General features: G+C 45.3%; 1 protein-coding gene across 14 annotated transcripts in view; it reads right to left on the reverse strand.

Moving 5' to 3' along the window:
• Positions 1 to 20334, reverse strand: part of RBFOX2 (RNA binding protein, fox-1 homolog 2) — a 293314-nt gene extending 272980 nt beyond the window's left edge. For 2 of the 14 annotated variants that reach the window (XM_018048244.1, XM_018048239.1), the window contains exon 1: positions 19772 to 20331. In XM_018048244.1, the coding sequence (XP_017903733.1) occupies positions 19772 to 19954 (183 nt within the window). In that variant the 5' untranslated portion in view covers positions 19955 to 20331. Of the gene's footprint in view, positions 1 to 19771 lie in introns of all 14 variants that reach the window. The other 12 variants (XM_018048246.1, XM_018048242.1, XM_018048240.1 and 9 more) reach the window with 10 other exon arrangements.

Raw genomic sequence — 20833 nt, forward strand, 5'->3', positions numbered from 1 at the left:
TTAAAAGAGCAATCTTTATGAAGGGAAAAAAGCTCTAAATTTCTAATTCAAGACTTTATTCTACAATACTAAGCAAACTTAAGCATGCCTTTTCAAGGCTACCAATAGAAATCAATGGTGTAAACTGCTGCTGCTAAGGGACCCTTCTCCATAATCATCAAGGCACGCAATGACAAGGAATCACACTGCAAATAAAAACCCCTGCCCGTAACTGTGAGTGATTCGTAATTCCACAATTCAGTGAGACGCAGAGAAGTACCTTAACAGGACGCCAGAGCATCAGTGGCAGTGCCACGTGCTAAAGGCCCAGCACTCGGCTCTCTGGGAAGACCAACAGATATTCTCTGAGAGTATAAACTGCTCTGCCACAGGAGATAAGGGCTTTAACTAATTAATCAGCATAGGCAATTGTACAATATCTTTAGAATTAAGTGTCCCATTTTCACGTAACCCTAATGTCTCCCATAAATAGGAGTTTACTGTCAGAAGAAATGGGCGGCCTCTATGTTCCACTTAAAGAATGTTGAGGTCCTCACTGAATCTAAGGCAGAACACTTTCCTCCAGCTTTTGTCTCCCAAGGCAATTAGAGAAAAAGAACATCTATTTTGCCCTAGCTTTGGCAAAATAGAGCCAATCATTTCTCAAAACGTGTTCTAAACCTTTTTCTTGACCTTCAGCTTACGGTAGCTTAGACAAGTATCTTAAAAGCATTTCCAGTCAGCCATTTTTGGTAACTTGTGAGCAAAATTATTTTTAGCTGAAAAAGTTTATTTCAATCCCTCTCTCATAACTCAGAAGCATCTGACCAGGTTTGGTTCAAGCTTTCCAGAATAATTTGTCTTTGAGTGGATTCAAGGCATAGGACAGTTTAGCTTCAAAGGGGAAAGTTTCTCCTTAAGAGGTATGGGCCACCAAAACATGAGAATATGCAAGATACGTGAGGAAAAAAAAATCATCTGACTACCTGCCACCTACCCTGTACACCGTGGAGATAAAGCACTTAAATGCTCATAGATGTTCAAAAAGCCTCTGATGGAGAAAACATTTTGTTACAGCATTCCATGCTATGAAGAGCAAAATGCTTGCCTGCATGGCAGAAAGTGCTTCACGTAAATTTAAATATAATGAAACGGAATATAAAGTTCGAGTTGTTCCCATGCAGCATTCAAACTGTAATTCCAAATAGAGGGAAAGTTTCTTCTAGGATGAAGAGAGCTGAAAAGAACACATCAGTAATTCTGCTAGAAGGCACATCTACATATATACAACATATACAATTAAACACAGGTTTTCTTTGTTCTCTCTTACAATTTTTTTCTTTTCTTTTTCCCCTGCTTTGGGATGAACTGAGACAGTGCCTCTACTCCCCTACCACTATGAGATTGTGCTCCAAGAGTGGTAGGGTAGTCCATTACCGTCATCCAGTCAGCCTTGGGAACAATGGCACATGACTGCAAGGGGACGGCTGCCTGCGAAAGACTCTGGGGAAATCTGCTGCCCTCACGCCCTCGGTCCCAACCCCACCGGCCCACACAGTTCCTCTCCTACCTGCTCCTTGGACAGTGTGCTTCTCCTGCTCGGATGGCCTGTGCCTGCCTAAGCCCTGCTCACCAATGGCTCCTGCAAAGTGCTCTCCTTGCACCCATCCCAGCCTGACTGGATAAGAATCCCTCTATTATGCTGCCAGAGAAACCCTGTACTCATCCTATCAGGGTACAGAAGCTCCTTTATTTACCATCAGGTTAGGTCTGGAATAAAAAGCAGTTCCTAAGTCCATTAGTTCATAAAATTCCAACATGAAAAAAATTCAAGGAATCCATGGATGCGCCTCTAGTAAGGGAACATTTCTTAAGAAAACTAGAGAGGCTTATGGTAGTGGTGCCGACTTGTTTTGTTTCTTAACTCACTTTATGATTTGCACATGGCCCTTTATATCATCTGCTGTTGAATGAATCATCCCATACACATATTAACATTTATCATCTCCTAATTTCACCTCCATTCTTATTCATCTCTATATTTATCTATTTATTCACATGAGCACTTTCCTTATAATCAAGTTCCATCCTTACTGAAGACGGTTAATAATAAACATAATAAGACATAGTTAACAAGCACTGGAAACACTCCACACACCAACAGCGTGACAGACAAAATGACCATGTGCCGCCACCAGTACTACTGTTTCTTTGCTTGTGGTGCACAGAATTGGCACACCTGCGTTCTAACATGTAACTTTACTCATTTTTCTCTGAAAACTAGCAACTTTAAGGGATCATAAGTGAAATAGCTCCTGTGCTTATTCCTATATAATTTCAATAAACTATTTTTAAAACAACACATGCAAGTAATACGAAATTCAAAAGGCACAAAAGGTATACAATAAAAATTAAATCTTTACCTATACCCACTTTCTCCATCACTCGTTAGCCCTCCCAAGAGGCAACGAGTGTTAACCAGAACCTTGCATTTCCTGGCAAAGAGATTCGATGTGTACGTGGATATATACTTTTTTTCATTACACAAACAGTAACAAACTATACCCTTTTCAGCACCTTAACTTTTTATACTTGATGTATTTTAGTGTCTTCTAAATGCGTTTACCTAGAGCTAATTCTTTTTAATAGCTGCATGATATTCCATTTTATGAATGTACCTTATTTTAATTCACAGTTCTGTCAAAGAGCATTTTGATTTTTTTCAACCCTTTGCCATTTCAAATTATGCTGTACTATATATTCTTATATAGAGAAACAACAGTATCTGTAGGATCAGTTCCTAGAGATGGAACTGCTGGATCAAAGAAAACATGCATTTTACATTTTGGCAGACATTGCAATAGTCCTTCATGGAATATATGTGACTTTTCACCCCCCAGCAACATGAGTACCTATTTCTCTACCTACACCCTTACCAATACACAGTGCTACCGAATTTTTCTTCCCATGTAAAGTTGTTCCAGAAACCTCCCCCAACAAGCCTCACACATTCCATACAAATCTCCTTTAACTCATAATCCTGGCATCTAGCATGTTGTAAGCATTCAAATGTTGAATGAACGAATGAGCAAAAGGGGAATTATCTTTTGCATAACATGAAAAATTTACTTTTAATATAGAGAACAAGGAAAGGGGTTTAAATACTAACAATTTTTCCTTTTGAAGAAGGAGGGAGAGAGGAAAGTAAGAAAGGATGGATTCTGCTCTAAAATGCCTTCTCCTAGAGGTTTAAAAAGCAGTGAAAGATGCCTGTCTGAAAGTCAAGTATTGTCCTACCTTAAAGGACGGTATATAGTCTATATTCAAAATGTCAAGAAAGCTGAAGGGCCCAAAAAGGAATAGCAAGATCCCTTCTCTGAAACACGCAGGGGATACTGAAGCCTCTCACATCAGTATTCCTTTTACACGCTTTCCAGAGAACTGACTCTCAACATGTGCTGTACACAGTCACACGGCCAGTTAACACTTCATTTATCTGCTTCTACGCAGCACTTGGCACAGTCACTGCTAAAAATCATTCACTGAATACAGTAACACCGACCTCTGCACTGCCACTGGTTATGGGTTTGCTGGGGTCCCCAGTGCCCTGCCAGGTGCTGTAACAACCACTGAAACAGAGAGCACTTACATAGTGCTTATCGTGGACCAGATACTCTTCCATGCGTATTATATTTACTATATTAACTCACCTAATATTCACAACCCAGTTTGTAAGAGTTGTTATTATCCCCATTTTACAGATGAAAAACTGAAGCACAGAGGAGATAAGGAACTTGCCCAAAGGACACACAGCTAAGTAGATGGAGAGAAAAGAATTTGAATCAAGGCTGTCTGATAGCAGAATGGCATCTCTTACCCCAGTATTTCAATACAGGGTGATCACTGCTCTGACAGAGTTGCACAGAGTGTCTGTAACCCAGAGCACCAGGCTGTGACATATGCAGTTGAGCCTCTATCCGAGCAATGATCACACTGTATGAGCATCATCTGTGTGCACATCCACTTCCCCTCTGCAGGTTCAAGGCTTAGTCCTCACTGTGCCTAGCACCACCTGACAATAAACCCTTCTGCTGCGTTTTAGGTTAAGGTGGAGTAAAAAAACCTCACCCTATTCCTTGGATTTGCACTTCATATTTTCAGCGCTGATGCTTCTCCTGCTGTGAGCCACCATTTCCTACAACTCATCTCCTCTGAGGCAAGATGTGCTTCCTAAATCGCGCTACTTCCCCGAGATTCCAGCCAGACCTCTCAAACTGCCTCTGGGTACCTGCCTGGAGTCCTAGAACAGCAGAGACCCACACCCCATCATTCCTGCTGGGCAGGGCACTGCAGTCCATCGCCCACCCCCACCCCCAGCAGCCATCAGGCTGCATCAGTGGCTCTTATCAGGAACATGGAGTAATTTGAACCACTTGCCAACCCATCTCTCAACTGCTAATACGGGCGCTTTCTGCTCTCAGGTTGCACAAATGCCTGGAAACCTTACACCGCGTGTGAAAGAAGAAGCAAATAGGAGAATCAACACAGCATCTGGTGCCCTCCCCTGCTCCCATTCACTGTGTGGGGCCACAGAGACCTCAGGAACAGAAAGACTGTATGGTGAGATGAACATAACCACACAGTGGAGGTCAGCATTCTTCTAGGATGCAAGACACATCCCCACCGGCCTCATTCTCCAAACAGCTAGAATGCAACCTCCTCTATATTTTTGTGGAGACAAAGGTCCACTGCAGAAGCCAATTTTGAAAAGCATTGCTTTTAGTTCATATCTTTAAATGCAGACATGTATACAGGTTAACCGAGCTAGAATCAAAGCCTTAGCTTGAAATCTTTAATTCTACATCTGAATCAGAATCCACTACTGTCCAGTAAACATAAGAAAAATATGCCCTGTTTGTTGACCCATATGTGTTTACCTCCCATTAAGTCTTAGTCGCAGAGCGGTCATATTCCAGGGATGAAGAGCACTGCCTCAATCCTGAGCTTTCCACAAACAGAAGAGCGAAGTGAAACTAACAGCAATTATGGCTGCTGAGACGCAAACAACTATGAGGAACCAAATCTTTCTTTCTCACAATTCAACACCAAACTCGGTTCACTGAACAGCCTCCTGACAGCAGTAACATTCAATCAGGATAAACCTGGGCATTCTGGATATGTCTGGTATAGAAGGTGTCATAATGAATAAAATCACACTGCAGTCAAAGTTTAAACGCAATGACTCAAGGCAGATCCAGAGTATCATTACTAACTCAATGACACATGGAACATCTGACCCGAAATGGGCCCTACAACTACAAAAAGACAGGACTAGGAGCAGCTGACATGGGCAGGTGGAGAGAGGAGGATGCCTACCTTGTGCTCAAGCATCTTTAAATGGTATCGTCCATCAAGGATTTATGGGTATTCACATGAAAGAAGACAGATGCACATTAGGTCTCTAACCCTGTGATTCCATAAAAACACAGGCTCAGAGTTTATGAGACCCTGTACTAATCAGAGTCATTCTTACCAGAGACATTTAGATATAGTTATCTCAGCAGACCAGAACAGAATAATCCTAATTCCAGAAACCTAACAAATGGAGAAAAATGTCAATATAAGCTGATATAAAATGATCTCCAAATACTTCAGAGAAAAGTATATGAATATTAACACTACCATTTGAGTTTCTAAAATGGGGGGATGGAGAAAATATTATGCAAGTACTATCTCTGGACAGATACTGAGATAAACAACCATACTGGTTACTTTCAAGGAGAGAAACTAGGTAGCTGGAAAAGGCAGAGATTTTGTACTCTTCAACCTTTTGCACAGTTTGAATCATCACCCATGTGAATACACTATGTGTTTAAAAAAATAAACGTAAATGATGGAAAAAACCCTCCATATAAGAAACTCCCAGAGAAATCACATCCAAACAGTAGAAAATTATAAGAAATGAAAGATTCTACTTAGTCCCAAAGCTGAAAATCTGAGCATATTGCTTGCTCTCTCATACTTCCTTGAACCTGAAACAACCTATCCATAAAAATGGGCACAGATTCTACTTCATCTCACTGAAGCAGAGAGCTGATCCAGGAAACTTTGAGATGACCTCAGCTCTCATGATTTCATACTATCCACCATTACCAATCCACTGATTTAGCTATTGTTCACCCATTATTTGATCGGTAATAAAACTAGAGACTGGTAACTTTAAGGCAAAAAAATAAAAGCAAAAACCCAAAAATAACACGTACCAAATTCTTATTATAATATATCCCTGGTACTGATGAAGAAGCCAAGAAAACACAGATTAAGAGACTGTTCCTGCCTTTAAGAAAGTGAAAGAAGTACTGAGATACAAGAAAACAGGGCTTGATAGATACACCTACTCAGTGTCAGGCTCTGAACTAAGCACATTACATACATTATCTCTTTTAATTCTTATACCATTCTATAACATTTTTTATAAACAAAAAAGCTGAGCCTTTTCTTAGGCTGTGTAACCAAGATCACACAGCTGTGATGTGGAAAAGCTAGGGCTCCAACTCAGCTCTGTCTGTCTGCAAGTCCATTCTGGTTTTTATAATCATAGAGTGGGAAAAACTTTCCTAAGCATCACACATACACAAACCCAGAAATAATTAATGAAAATATTAATAAGCCCTGTTACAAAAATAAATAAATAACCTCCGATAGACTAAAGCAAGGTGCAAAAAGAATGTATGGAGTATACTAGTTTGTGTAAAAAGAAAGAGGGTGGAATAACAAGAAACTAACACGGGGAAGAGGGAAGAGAGGAAGATGCTTCACTGAGAATGTTTCTATAAATTCAGAGTCACAACATCTGCTTATGAAAAGCAAAATGAGATAGCTTAAATTTTGTTTAACTCTATTCCAAAGTTACGTCACTTTGCGTGTATGTCTGTCAGAATGACACCAATTATCATTTCTCAAAGGACAACCAATAAAAAAATGGCTTGGGATAATATGAATTAGACCATTTCCTTGCTTAAAACAGGATGCTGGACCAATCTATTTTTTTTTTTATTTCTTCAAACTCTGGGGTACTGTAAAACCAAAGAAATATTTACTATTTGCCTAAAATGAACACTGCAGAAAACAATTCATAGTGAAGCTAAAATTCAGTAAGAGTGAATGATCCCCTACACCAACCTCAAGAAAGTCAAATATAAAGGTTTCTTGAAACAGGCTTCCAAGGATTAAAATGCAAAGCCTACTGGGGAACACTTAATCCAAACTACTGCTAGAGAGAGCAGTGCCAAGTAAGCATAAAGGAAGACTGCTCATCCACATGGACACATGGGTATGGGTTAATCACAGCATTTTTACACAACTGACAAAAATCACGAATGGTCCGTGGTAAGTACCTCTTTGAAAGGCTTCTGCTTTGTGGACACCACATGCCAGTTAGCCAACTGATCTCCAACACTGTAAAACACAATCAGCTCAGAGCCAAACTGCTGCAGCAGAAAGATCTATTTAGTGCCACAACAAGCAGCTGAAGACCCGTAACACAAAGTGCAGGACAAAAGATGTGTTGCTAATGCACACCCAGTGGCAGCCGGGGAGGGGAGGAGGCCACGAGCAGAAACCACCACTTCTAAGCCCTGACACAGACCTTTTATTGGTAAATATGACCAGCATCACTTCAAAGTCCAGGATGATACCAAGATTAGCCAAATCAGTTTACTAAAAGTCAGTTTACTAAAAGTCAGACTGTGGCTTCAAGAGTAAATGCAACATTCAAAATACGCCATAGAATCTGGACGTGAGATAGCAAACACAAACAGGAGACGGGACACCTAAGTAACAGTTGTAGAGCACGACTCTCCCTCCTTCAGACAAGGCCGCCTCTTCCCCTCTCACTGAGATGGGCAGTCTAAGACCAGCCACACTTTCAAAACAAGCGTTACCAATTCCCCTTAGCTTTGCCAATGTTCCCACTGTGAGAGACTGCCATTGTGGAGACTTCCTGAAGCGCCAACAAAGTCCCCAAGGCCATCACGCCAGCCACTGACAGTGTTCCCGGAAGTTCGTATGAGGTGCAAGCCCATGAGCTCAGCTTTGTAGGTGCTGGGAGCCACTACAAAAACACCTTTCCATTTTGCCAGTTCTTGCTTCGAAATCACGATCCTACTACCCCACTCCCTGGAAACCAAGAAATAGCAGGTGAAAGCTGTGAAAGCCACAGATTCAGATGGATCAGGGGACAGGCCAGTCTGACTAGGGAATAAGCGACCTCCTTTGCAGATTCTTTTGCAAAGGATGGGGTGGGGGAGGGCTGGGCAAGAAAGGGAGGTAGGGTAGCGAGCCAAACAATTCTTGTCTTCTACCCCAAATTCTCCGGTGTCTCAGTGGTAAAGAATCCACCTGCCAATGTAGGAGACACAAGTCTGAGCCCTGGGTTAGGAAGATCCTCTAGAGAAGGAAATGGCAACCCAGTCTAGTATTCCTGCCTGGAGATTCTCATGGACAGAGAAGCCTGGTGGGCTACAGTCCATAGGGCCGCAAAGAGTTGGTCACGACTTAGCGACTAAACACCACCACCCTAAATTATTACCCACTTTCCTCAGAATTTTTATGGAGCACTAAACTGCAGAAGGAAAAAGGAGGGAGGGGAGAGGCAAAGAAAATCTTAAGGCTGTAAATATGACTGTACAAAAATCCCCAAGAGGATGACCTACGAAACGAAGCTCCTGCAACAAGGCCTAACTGTGCAGCCGCTTTTCTACTTGCCTCCCTGTCCAAGATAAATAGAGCAGCTCACAGAAGCCCACCAACTTCCAGGAAAATGGAACCGAAGTCCTCTTGACTCCCAACAAAGCACACACCCCTGAAATAAATGCCTAAATGAAATCCATACGGGTCTGCTCTGGAAACCATCCTGGCTGACAGCAGCTAACGCCCCCTCCTCCACACAGCTGCCAACACATGGAGGAGAAAGCTGCTCAAAATAAAGCAATTGGAAGAACTTCCCGTGAGCCTCGGCTTCAAAAGTGTTCCAACTCAAGCAGCGACTGGGGCCCACACACACACACCCCACGGTGCCCCCAGACCATGTCTGCAGCTCCTCTAGTCCCACCAGCGTGGCTCCCGCTCCCCGCCCCCAACCCCAGAGCTGAGAGAGTCCCTCGGGTACCCCCCTGCCCCCTCCTTACAGTAAATCATGCTTTGCCTGTGGTATTTACAATTAGGATCCGACAAAATCGATGCAGCCCTGAAGAAAAGTAAACAGTGTGCCTCCTCAAAAACCACATGCCTGGAAAAAAATATCCAGTGCTCAGAGCAAAATCTCTTTCCCTTGGCAAAGGAGAAACCAGGGAACCAGGCTCTCTGCGGGAAAAATCCCACATACCAGGATATTATCTGGGGACTTAGGTCCCTAAAAAACCTGAGAATTGTGGCTGAACACACCCATGTGGAAGCCTAAACTTCAAAGGCTCGGTTTCCACCCTTGGGAAAATAGGTTTTTAAGCAGTTACTCAACCATTATCATTTGGCAATTCAAAACTGTCATCTACTTCATAAGTGGTATTTATCATGTGTGCTGTGCCTTAAATCCTCAACTGAAATTTCTAGATGCCACGTATGTGCAGAACACGTCAGAAGGAAGTGATATAACTGGTTGCTCTCACTCTCATTCCCATTTTAGAATCTGCCTTATTCACCCAGCATCTGAACAGCCAGAAGCACTATAAAGTATGCCCATTTCGCCTTTAAAGAGACCCCAACTAAACTGGCAAGGGGAGTCTCGAGGCTGGAGAACAGGAGAAGATTAATAGGAGCACAAATCAGAGGACGAAGGGAAGGAGGTGGGTATGACGAGGGCCAGAGAGAGAAGATTCCTGCAAAATACTTCTATGAACCCGTCTCCAAAGCTGAGATTTATAAGAACTGTATTAAGTTTCCCTGTTTTCAAACATATCCAGTGAACCATCTGAAAAAGAGTGTGTATTCTGTGAGGTGTCTTAGGTATTTTTCAGCATCCATAAAAACAAGCTATAAGAGCTTATGAAATTCATTGGTTGAGAAGGGAAAGGTGAAGGTCCATAGTTGATCAAATGGGCTTAGTCCCAAATGGTGGTAAGACATTATGAACCACAGCACTCCAAGAGCTCTCAGCAGCGCCGCCACTGAACGGCAGGTCAACAGACTGCTCCAATGAACCGGAACAGGTCAGCTCTAATCGCCCTGTCCTCGTGCGGCTCTTCTAGTTCCTCAGTCACAAAGGCACTTTTTACACACACACATGTGCTCACAACTAATATCTGAGCACAGGAAACCTAATGGCAGGTTGCCATGCTCACCCGACACTTTCATCAGTTAAACGCCACCCCCTCCAAAGTCACCTTTAACCCTGATATCAATGGAAAGATCAGGCACCATTCACGAATCCCACAACACCTAGTCTTTGCAGGAGCTGGAGAGCAGACCAAGGGCCAGACCCCCCAGGGATAATCTGGAAAAATAATTAAAGCCATCTGCTGGCTCCAACCGGGGAGCAGGAAGACAAAGTTCAGTTCAACAAGAAAGACAGTTTCTTGATTAGCCAGGCCGGGCAGTGCTAGATCCTATGGATCCCAAAGGCTCCCTTGATCACACAGTCTGGCAGGGGGCGGGGGGCGGGGGGCGGGGGGCGGGGGGCTGGGGGGTGGGGGGGACAGACAGCTGAACAAATGTTAATCTAAAAAGTCCTAAAACAGAGCTCTGGACAGGACCGTCTGGAAAGCAGCAGGAATGCAGGAGGGATGAAGCATAGACAAAAGGCATCCAGGAGGAATCAGCATCCCAGCTTATTCGTGAAGACAGCCTTACCGATGAGACGAGAGGCGTGAGGGAAGAATTTTGGACAGAAGAACAAACAAAAGCACGGAGGTATGAATGGGCCTGAGTGGCACAGCCTGCTCAGGAAGCTACCAGTCCCTCGCCACGGACTAGAAAGGAGCTAAAAGGGAAGGCACGAGTCAGGCCAGAAGGACCTGGCAGGCCAAACAAGAGAACGGACCTCATCCATCTGATAAGCTCTCTATGATTTTAAGCTCTTTTAGATGGAGTACGATGTTAATAGCCAGAAAGGTGGGTTTGAAGAGACTGGAAAGAGAGCACAAGAGACCAACTCATCCCAGCTCAATTTCCACAAACAAAAATGAAAACAAAATGCAATACATTTAACCAACAAACCTTATAAAATCTGGAACACAAATGACATTTTCACTCCTGCATCCCATGTGCCATCAAAACAGCCAGTGCCTCTGTCATCCACACTCCCAGGAAAGATCCCATAGATTCCTGAAATGTCCACACACCCCATGCAGGAGCCCTCTTAGTCCTTAGCAAGGAAGTGAATGTCTCCTCTTCCTCTCACTGGAGGGACCACCACGACCAAGTCCATATACCTCTTCACCCACGTCAAACCAGTTACATTTCCCAGTTTAGTACACTGCTCATCTGAGGTAGCTCCCAACTCTGTCACTTAATCAATCAGAAGCACATTAACCACTCCATGCTGATGGAGCAATGAGCAGGAACTTGTGGAATACTGTGTAGCAGGTTATGAAGGAGGCAAGAAATAAACATTTACTGCCGGGTTCCATGATGGGAACTTTAAATAATCTCAGTCTGTGATTACAGCAGCTCATGAGAGGATGCAGTAATTCCTCCAGTTCACAGATGTGTAAACAGGAGCTCAGATGCTAAATATCCTACCAAAGGTCATTTCAGTTGGCTAGCAATGGGAAGAACCAGGATTCAAACCCCAATGTGAGAAATTCTAAACAGTGTTTCTTGCACTATACCATACTTCAAGTATGTATGGATAACAAACATAATGCTATATCAAAGTTGGTAATAATGGTAACAACATCTCCCCTTTAAAAATTGAGAGGCAACACATATAATACAGTCTCAGATGAAGGGATCACTCAGAAAAGACACAACTGAGTGATCACAACTGGAATCTCCAAATGTTCCCAAAATGTCATTCCTTAGCATGAGTGACCAAAAAATGTTCAGACTCAAATAATCAAAGCAACCTGACTATACTCCAGAGAAACGTGTCAAATCCTTCATCTACTTCCCCTAAGGGTCCCCAGGACAACATGCGGAAACACTCCAGGCTGATGGTGAGGTCTGGCTCCTAAGTGATTTCCCAAACCGCTTTACCACCCAAATTACAGAAATATGTCCGGGATTCACAAGGCAGTTCTGATCCGATTTGCCCCAATCCTGGCTCAAGCGGCTTTGCACTACCCTCCTAACTAGATCAGTGCCAGCCAATGGGTTTATTCAAGCCGATCTATGATGGATTAGACAATGAAACCTTAGCCATGTAAGCTGCCTGCTTGCACTGGGGCTGGAGGGGCAAGGAATAGGAAACTGGATACTCGAAGGGGCCACCTAAACACCACACACACTCGTCATCCCGCCTCCATCTGTCTGCTCACGCTCCAGTTACTGCCGTTTCCTCTCCATCATCTCGAGGGCTCTTCCCTCCTATCTTTAAAGGAAGGGTACATTAGCCCCAGAAAAAAAGATGTGCACTAAGCTTTACAAATGTGTATCAAAAAACAATTCAAATAAGTCCACTCACTAAAATGACCAGCTTTATTGGGTCTTCCCTGGTAGCTCAGCTGGTAAAGAATCCACCCGCAATGCAGGAGACCCGGGTTCGATTCCTGGGTCAGAAAGTTCCCCTGGAGAAGGGGTAGGCTACCCACTTCAGTATTCTTGGGCTTCCCTGGTGGCTCAGGTGATAAAGAATCTGCCTGCAATGCAGGAGACGTGGGTTAGGAAGAGCCCCTGGAGGAAGGCATGGCAACTCACTCCAGTATTCTTGCCTGGAGAACCCCATGGACACAGGAGCCTGGCGGGCTGCAGTCCAAAGGGTCGCAATGAGTTGGACGTGACTGAGTGACTAAGCACAGCACACATTGTTTCCACAAATTATTAAAGTCTGATACCAAACTGATGGCCTGAGAGATGTCAAACCAGAAATTCACTAGCAACATTCTTGTTTACACCAAGCAGTACACTGAATTTCTTTCTCAGCCCTGTAATCTTGAGGCCTGTCTGCACCAGTCTGCTTTATATCAAAATGAAAGTTAAATCTCTAGCTAGCTTCTGTGATGTTCACATATCAGTGTGATAGGGGAAAAAAAAATGACAGTGACTAGAAAAATGGGAGAGGAAGTTAGGAGACAAATTCAACTCAGGATAACCTCTTGAGTCACCCTGCAGAATAACTCTATTTTGAATTCAGATTTTTCTGCCTCTCAGACATTCCCAGCTATATACTCACAAGCTGCCTTGTGAGTCTGGGGGAAAAAAATTAGTCATTTTTACATGACTATGCTATCTCAGTTTCTCCAACTACAATATTTACCACTCTGGTGGTAAATTATGGGCTGTATTATGGGCTGAATGTCTATGACCCCTCCCCCCATCCCATCGCAAACTAATATGTTGAAGCCCAAGCCCACAATTTGATGGTAATTGGAGGAGGGGCCACTGGGAGGCGATTAGGTCATAAGGGGAGGATCCCACCACCACCACTGCATCCCATGATGGGGGAGCCCTTATGAAAAGGAGATTCTCTCTCTCTCTCTGTGTCCACTAGCATACATGGAGAAAAGCCCACGTGAGCACACAGCAAGAAGGCAGCTGTCTGTAAGCCTGGAACAGAGCCCTCATCAGACACCAAATCTGCCAGCACCTTCATCTTGGACCCCAGCCCCAAGAACTGTGAGAAACAAATTGGTGTTTAAGCCACCCAGTCTACAGTCCACCTGAGCAGACCAAGACATGCAGAAATGAAAAATTCAGTAATTTAGCGAGAGATTGTTCACCAAATCCCTTGGAAAGAAAGCATATTGGTAAGTCTACTCAAACGGCAGCACCCATGTTCAGTTTCAGCACCATACACTCAAAGTCCAAAGAGACTTCCACCTAGGAGGAGAGAAACCCAGAAACAAGCAAATGGGAAGATAAAAAGAAATACAGTGTCTACAAAGCAATTACAGGCTACCTGCAAACCCTTCCCGAGACCAGAGAGTCCTCCTACTACTAGAATCAAACACCAACATGAACAACTTCTGAACTCACTTAGCTATGCTAGACTTACGATTCTACGGCCAGAAGCAGTCAGTTAGCCGTGTAATAACCACATTCTGACATTTCACTACCATAAAGAATGTTGCTGAAAGCTATAAATAATAATTAAGGTGCACCTTGCTTTATGAAGGTGAACTTTCTAAGTTCCTAGAAAGTTACACAAAAATCTGAATTTCTGCTCATCATATTGTTTATATTCACTAGAGAAGCTGACCAAAAGAATTCATTCCCTGGTATGTTTCATAAGGCCCGAGTTTTTCACACATATCAGACTTGCTTAAAGTGAAACAAATCTCTAATAACTCACTTAACTTCCTACCAGGTTAGAGTACAGTATTTCCAAATACTCTCTTTAACAACTCACTACATTTCTCAAGCTGTGTTTCAATTTTCAGGTGGAATTTGTCTCTTCCCTCCTACTCTGCAGTTGAGGGTAGGAAACTCTAAACTGTTTCTAGGGCTGTGCCGACTCCTCTGCCACCCACATAAAGCTTCTGGATACTGGCCTAGAAAGGAGCGACCCTTCCTCTTCCCCCTCGCCCCAGGGGTCCTTCTTAGCACAAGGATTATAACATAAGCACCACAGACTCTCTCATGTCCCCAGTGATCCATTTTAGGAAGTAATGATTTATCCCCAAAAGCTTAGCGGCTATAACTCATCAGGGTTCAGCCTTGGAATCTGCAGCTTAGAGCTATAGCTCCATTTAGTCCGCAGTCTTGGGACATTAACCCCAGCAAATGACTTCCGTCTAAAAATGGGTTAATCCTTTGACACTCAAAAGGTTAGGATATTTCCTGAAAGTACTCTCACCCCTAAATTTCATGGCATTTTTTTCTATCCCTTAATTATTTTAAAAAGGCAAAATTTTAACTTCAGTTTAACAGGCATTGAGCACTTACTATGTACTCAAAACTGTGAGGTATTATAAAGGATAAACACAAAGAAAATATAGTTCTTGGCTTCTAGAAGCTTACAGTATCACTAAGGAAACAGGAATAAAACAATGAGAAGACAATACAAGATGATGCATAACTAACCACCGATACAACAGGAGCCAAGAGGTGGGTCTAACTGGTGTGAATTAAGCTGTCAGGAGGGAAGGCTTCCAAAAGGAGCTATAATCTCAAAGAAATGCCATTTGTGCTAAGATATAATGAAAAAAACAAGTGCTTCAAGACAAATCCATATACCAAAAAGCAAGCTACTCTAGAATTTTTAAATGTCTATTTACATGAACCTATCCTGAAAGATGATGCTGTGAAAGTGCTGCACTCAATATGCCAGCACATTTGGAAAACTCAGCAGTGGCCACAGGACTGGAAAAGGTCACTTTTCATTCCAATCCCAAAGAAAGGCAATGCCAAAGAATGCTCAAACTACCACACAATTGCACTCATCTCACATGCTAGTATAGTAAAGTAATGCTCAAAATTCTCCAAGCCAGGCTTCAGCAATACGTGAACCGTGAACTTCTGATGTTCAAGCTGGTTTTAGAAAAGGTAGAGGAACCAGAGATCAAATGGCCAACATCCGCTGGATCATCAAAAAAGCAAGAGAGTTCCAGAAAAACATCTATTTCTGCTTGATTGACTATGCCAAAGCCTTTGACTGTGTGGATCACAAGAAACAGTGGAAAATTCTGAAAGAGATGAGAATACCAGACCACCTGACCTGCCTCTTGAGAAACCTATATGCAGGTCAGGAAGCAACAGTTAGAACTGGACATGGAACAACAGACTGGTTCCAAATAGGAAAAGGAGTATGTTAAGGCTGTATATTGTCACTCTGCTTATTTAACTTATATGCAGAGTACATCATGAGAAATGCTGGACTGGAAGAAATACAAGCTGGAATCAAGATTGCCGGGAGAAATATCAATAACCTCAGGTATGCAGATGATACCACCCTTATGGCAGAAAGTGAAGAGGAACTAAAAAGCCTCTTGATGAAAGTGAAAGAGGAGAGTGAAAAAGTTGGCTTAAAGCTCAACATCCAGAAAACGAAGATCATGGCATCCGGTCCCATCACTTCATGGCAAATAGATGGGGAAACAGTGGAAACAGTGTCAGACTTTATTTTTCTGGGCTCTAAAATCACTGCAGATGGTGACTGCAGCCATGAAATTAAAAGACGCTTACTCCTTGGAAGAAAAGTTATGACCAACCTAGATAACATATTCAAAAGCAGAGACATTACTTTGCCGACTAAGGTCCGTCTAGTTAAGGCTATGGTTTTTCTTGTGGTCATGTATGGATGTGAGAGGTGGACTGTGAAGAAGGCTGAGCGCTGAAGAACTGATGCTTTTGAACTGTGGTGTTGGAGAAGACTCTTGAGAGTCCCTTGGACTGCAAGGAGATCCAACCAGTCCATTCTGAGGGAGATCAGCCCTGGGATTTCTTTGGAAGGAATGATGCTAAAACTGAAACTCAGTACTTTGGCCACCTCATGCGACGAGTTGACTCATTGGAAAAGACTCTGATGCTGGGAGAGATTGGGGGCAGGAGAAGGGGACGACAGAGGATGAGATGGCTGGATGGCATCACTGACTCGATGGACGTGAGTCTGAGTGAACTCCGGGAGATGATGATGGACAGGGAGGCCTGGCGTGCTGCGATTCATGGGGTCGCAAAGAGTCAGACACGACTGAGCGACTGAACTGAACTGATAGACATGTCTACACCACTGATATCACTTCCTAAAACTGCTGCGCCCCTTTACATTCTCCTCCAGCTCCACTGGTCTCTTGTTCTCAAACACATCAAGTGTATTTATCTCTCAATGCCTCTGCACCCACAGTTCCTCTGTCTAAACCCCATTCCCTCAAATTCCCTCAGGTCACTCAAAGGTCACCTATCACAGAGGCCTTCCCTAACCATCCTCTTCACCACTCTTACCCCTTTCCGTGCTTTATTTTTCTTCTTAACACTTAAAACCCCCTAATAATAGTTGATTTCTTTATTGTCTGTCTCTCTCAATTAGAATCTTAGTTCCATGAGAGCGGAGTCTTTATTTTGTTTACTACTATATTTCCTAGGCTCTAAAACAGGGCCTGGCACTTAGCAGCTGCTCAATTAACATCAGTTAAATGAATATTAAATATCCTATCATAATTATCAGAATGATAGGAAGGTCCTAGAAATGTAGGTGACCTAGGTTCAAATTTCATTTTTTCATGAACATTACTTTTCCTTTACTCCCGATTAGACCTCAAATTTCAACTTCTCCATAAAGCCTTCCTTGACCATTTCGGCAAGAACCACCAGCTTTTGCTTCTGGCTCCAATGGCACAAATCCTCAATATACTTTGGTTTTAAAGTTCACAAAGCCGTGTGACAAGGATCTACCTTGTGGTATCCCTACTCTTGTTCCTCTGGAACTTACCAAAAAATTCATATATATATACATAATACACCTACATACATATACATGACACATATACATACACACACTATTTTTTTTTTCCAACTTTTCACCCATTCTGGCTCCCTCCCTAGATTGCAGACACCAAGTTCTTTAAAGTCACGGAACTTTCTGTATCTTTTTAGAGGTAACTTATAAATCATCCTTTACAAACACTGTATTTTACAACTATGGTAATAGAGGCCCCCAAAGAAGGGATTTTCCCAGAACCATGCAGACTGTTGCGGGCAGGGGGCTAAGTCAATGATGACGTGAATACCTGTGTGACATGGTGTACTGGAACTACAAAAAAGCGAACCTATCAGGTGAAAAATAAAGATCCACAGATCCACAGAGTGAAAAAAGCATTCTCTGTGGGATAGTTCTAAGGTGCCCATCGGTACCCAGAGGACCTAACCCACTGCTTCCTCTGCATACTCCAAAGTCTCTACACACTGCTCCATTTCCAAATACTGCTCTCAGCCAATTTGAAGGCAACCAGCAAATAATGGGCCCCAGGAGGAAAGAGGGGGAAGGCAGTAGGAGACTCACTATTAACTGTGATTGACAGCAACAATAAATGGACACAGATATATGCACACACCAAGCGGATGCGCTCACCAGCACCCACACCCAATCTTCTCTCGTCTTCCAGTGTCAACCCAGCTCACCTGAAGTCTCCCCATATTCCTCTATATTTTTTCCAAGGCCTGGGGTGTGTACTTCGCACAAGCACCCTGACTGAGGGAATTCAAATGGAGAACAAAAGCAGGCAAGTGAAACAAAAGAATTCAAAAATAAACACCAGGAGGGTCACTTTACCGAAGTCAACACAAGTAATAGAGTGGCCTCTGCAAGGGAGACCAAGAAGCACAGAGCAAACACGCCAGGCTTAAATACAGCTCCGTCTCTAACACAGGAAGTCAGACAGAGCCTTGAAAAGCAGCGAGAGCAGAGCACAGGAAGTCTTTTAGCACTGCAGAGATTTCCAAGAGTGCTGTAATGGAGAGAGCCCAGGAATAGGAATTAGAAGACCAGGCTTCTAGCTCTACCAGCTAACTGGGTGGCCCTAGGCAAGTCACTAGTCTGCTCCAGATTTTTTGATTCCTCATCTACCCAATGAGGTTGAAACATTTTGGGACTCTAATAAAAAAGATGAAAACTATTGACTTTCTCTCACCAGAGAGTACCTGTAAACTATTCCGCAGAAGAATCTTCCAAGTCTTTCCAAGTTAAGAACTCCAGTCAAAGATGTTATCTCTGGTTGCTTCTCTAACATTCTATGATGCTAAGAGAATTGGGCAGATTGCTGGTAGGTAAAGTAAACCCGCTATTTCACAGCAAGTATGTTCTGAACAGAGACCAAACCTAAAATCAAATCAAGGAAGGCTTCACGCTCTTCCCCAACTACAAAGTCAACTGACAGGGTCACTACATTTGCCAGTCCCTTTCCAAACCAACCAGCTTCTCCCTAAGTCCACAATTCAGAATCCAATCTTCTAACAGTCCTATAAATTTTCTTTTATATTCCAGGACAATAAAGATCTAGTCAGTGTCCTAAGATACAACTGGCCAGGTCCTGTGTCTCCAGACTCACCAGATGCTCCACGAAATTAATGAGCTTGAGCACCACGGTGTAGCCACAACGCTACCCAACTCCTCGTACTTCTCATAATCCTCGTGTAACTGATTTAACCCACAACCTAAGCCACATCCCCTTTGGGCTCTCGAGGAGTTTTCTCGCTTTTCACTCCTCCCTTCTATGCCGATCCCGTTCGCCATCCCAGTTGTGTGTCCAGGGCTGCCCAAAACAGTACTCCCTCTTTTGGGAAGGTGTCCCACCACTGTCCCCCACCCCTACCCCCCACCCCCAGTCTTCGATTCGGTCCCCAGCTCTCCGGGCAACGGACCAGGATCTCTCGGCTTCCACTCCCCGCCAAGGAACTAAAGAAGGGTGTAAAGAAATGGAATCCACCTCAAGCACGTTCGATTTCCTCTCAACACCTATTCGTGCTACGTGCCCCCTCGTCCCCTCAGAGATCAGGACCCTCCAGGGCACACCAGGCTCCTCCTGCACCCTTAGCTTCCAAGTCGGGGCGCGCCCCACCTTCCACGCAGGCCCCGACCGGCCCCCTCCCACCTCCAAGCCGGGACCCCGGGCAGCCCTCCGCCCTCTAAGCCCCGCAGCCCCGCGCTGCTCCCGCCGCCCCCCCACCCCGCCACGGTAACGGGGCGCCTGCCCCGCGCGGTCACCTGCATCCCGCTGCCGTCGGCCGCCGCCTCCTCCGTACGCGGCCGCTTGCTCAGGCCGGGCTCGGCTCCGTCTCCTCCCCCTCCGGGCACCGGCAGCTCCAGCTCTGACTCCCGCTTCATCCCCCGGGCAGCGGCGCCGGGCCCAAGCTGAGGCGGCTGCTGCGGCTGGGCGCCTTCCGCCATCCGCCCGAGGCCCCCTCGCCTCCGGGAGCCGGGCGACCCGCGACAGGCCACCTCCCCCTGGGCCTCGGCCCCGACTGTCGCGACAGGCGGGCGCGCGCCTGCACCCGCCCCCGCGTGCGTGCGTACGTGCGCGCGCGCGCGCGGGCCCGCTGCCCTCCTCGGCGGCGGCGGGCGGTAGCCCTTGGTCTCTCGCTGGCCGCCTCCGTAGCTCGGGGCCGCCGGCGGGTCGCGACAGGCACTCGCTCGCGCCCCCACGCGCACACGCGACCCCCGGCCCGGCCCGCCGCGCGCCCCGCCTCGCTCACTCACGAAGCTAGCCCGCCGGCCCGCGCTCACTCCCTTACACTGGCCCTCGCCACACGCCGGGCAGAGGGAGGAAGGGGGCGGTCCGGGCTCCTGAGGCTTGGGGAGGGGTGTTTATTTGGGGGGAGGAGGGGCTCGAGGCCGGAACGAGCTGACTGGCCGAGATCCTCCGACCCGCCACTGTGGCAGCATCGGGAAGGCGGGGAGAGAGAAAAGAGGAGGGAGGGCCCGGGATCTGGGACTCCAGCCCGCGCGGGAGGGCGGCGGGGGAGAGGGGACGGTGGTGGCCGAGCCCGCGGAGGGGGCGGGGCCAGCCCCCTCGGCAATCTCCGCCGCCTCCGCTCCCGGAGACCGAGAAAGGCCGGGTGGAGATCGAGGGAGTTCGGGAAACTCCGGCTTGAGAGAGGGATTGTCCTGGAGGCACCGCGCCTCTGGAGTTCCAGGGGCGGAGTCTGTTCCCTGAGGGCGGGGCCACAGCCTAGAATGGGCGGAGCTTGAGTGGCCGGAGGGCAGCGTAGCAACTCCCTCTGGCGGGACTCACTGTTCGGAGTTGCAACGCAAATTCGCCCATCTGAC

This window comes from Capra hircus, chromosome 5 (assembly GCF_001704415.2).
Source record: "Capra hircus breed San Clemente chromosome 5, ASM170441v1, whole genome shotgun sequence".
Classification (NCBI taxonomy): Eukaryota; Metazoa; Chordata; class Mammalia; order Artiodactyla; family Bovidae; genus Capra; species Capra hircus.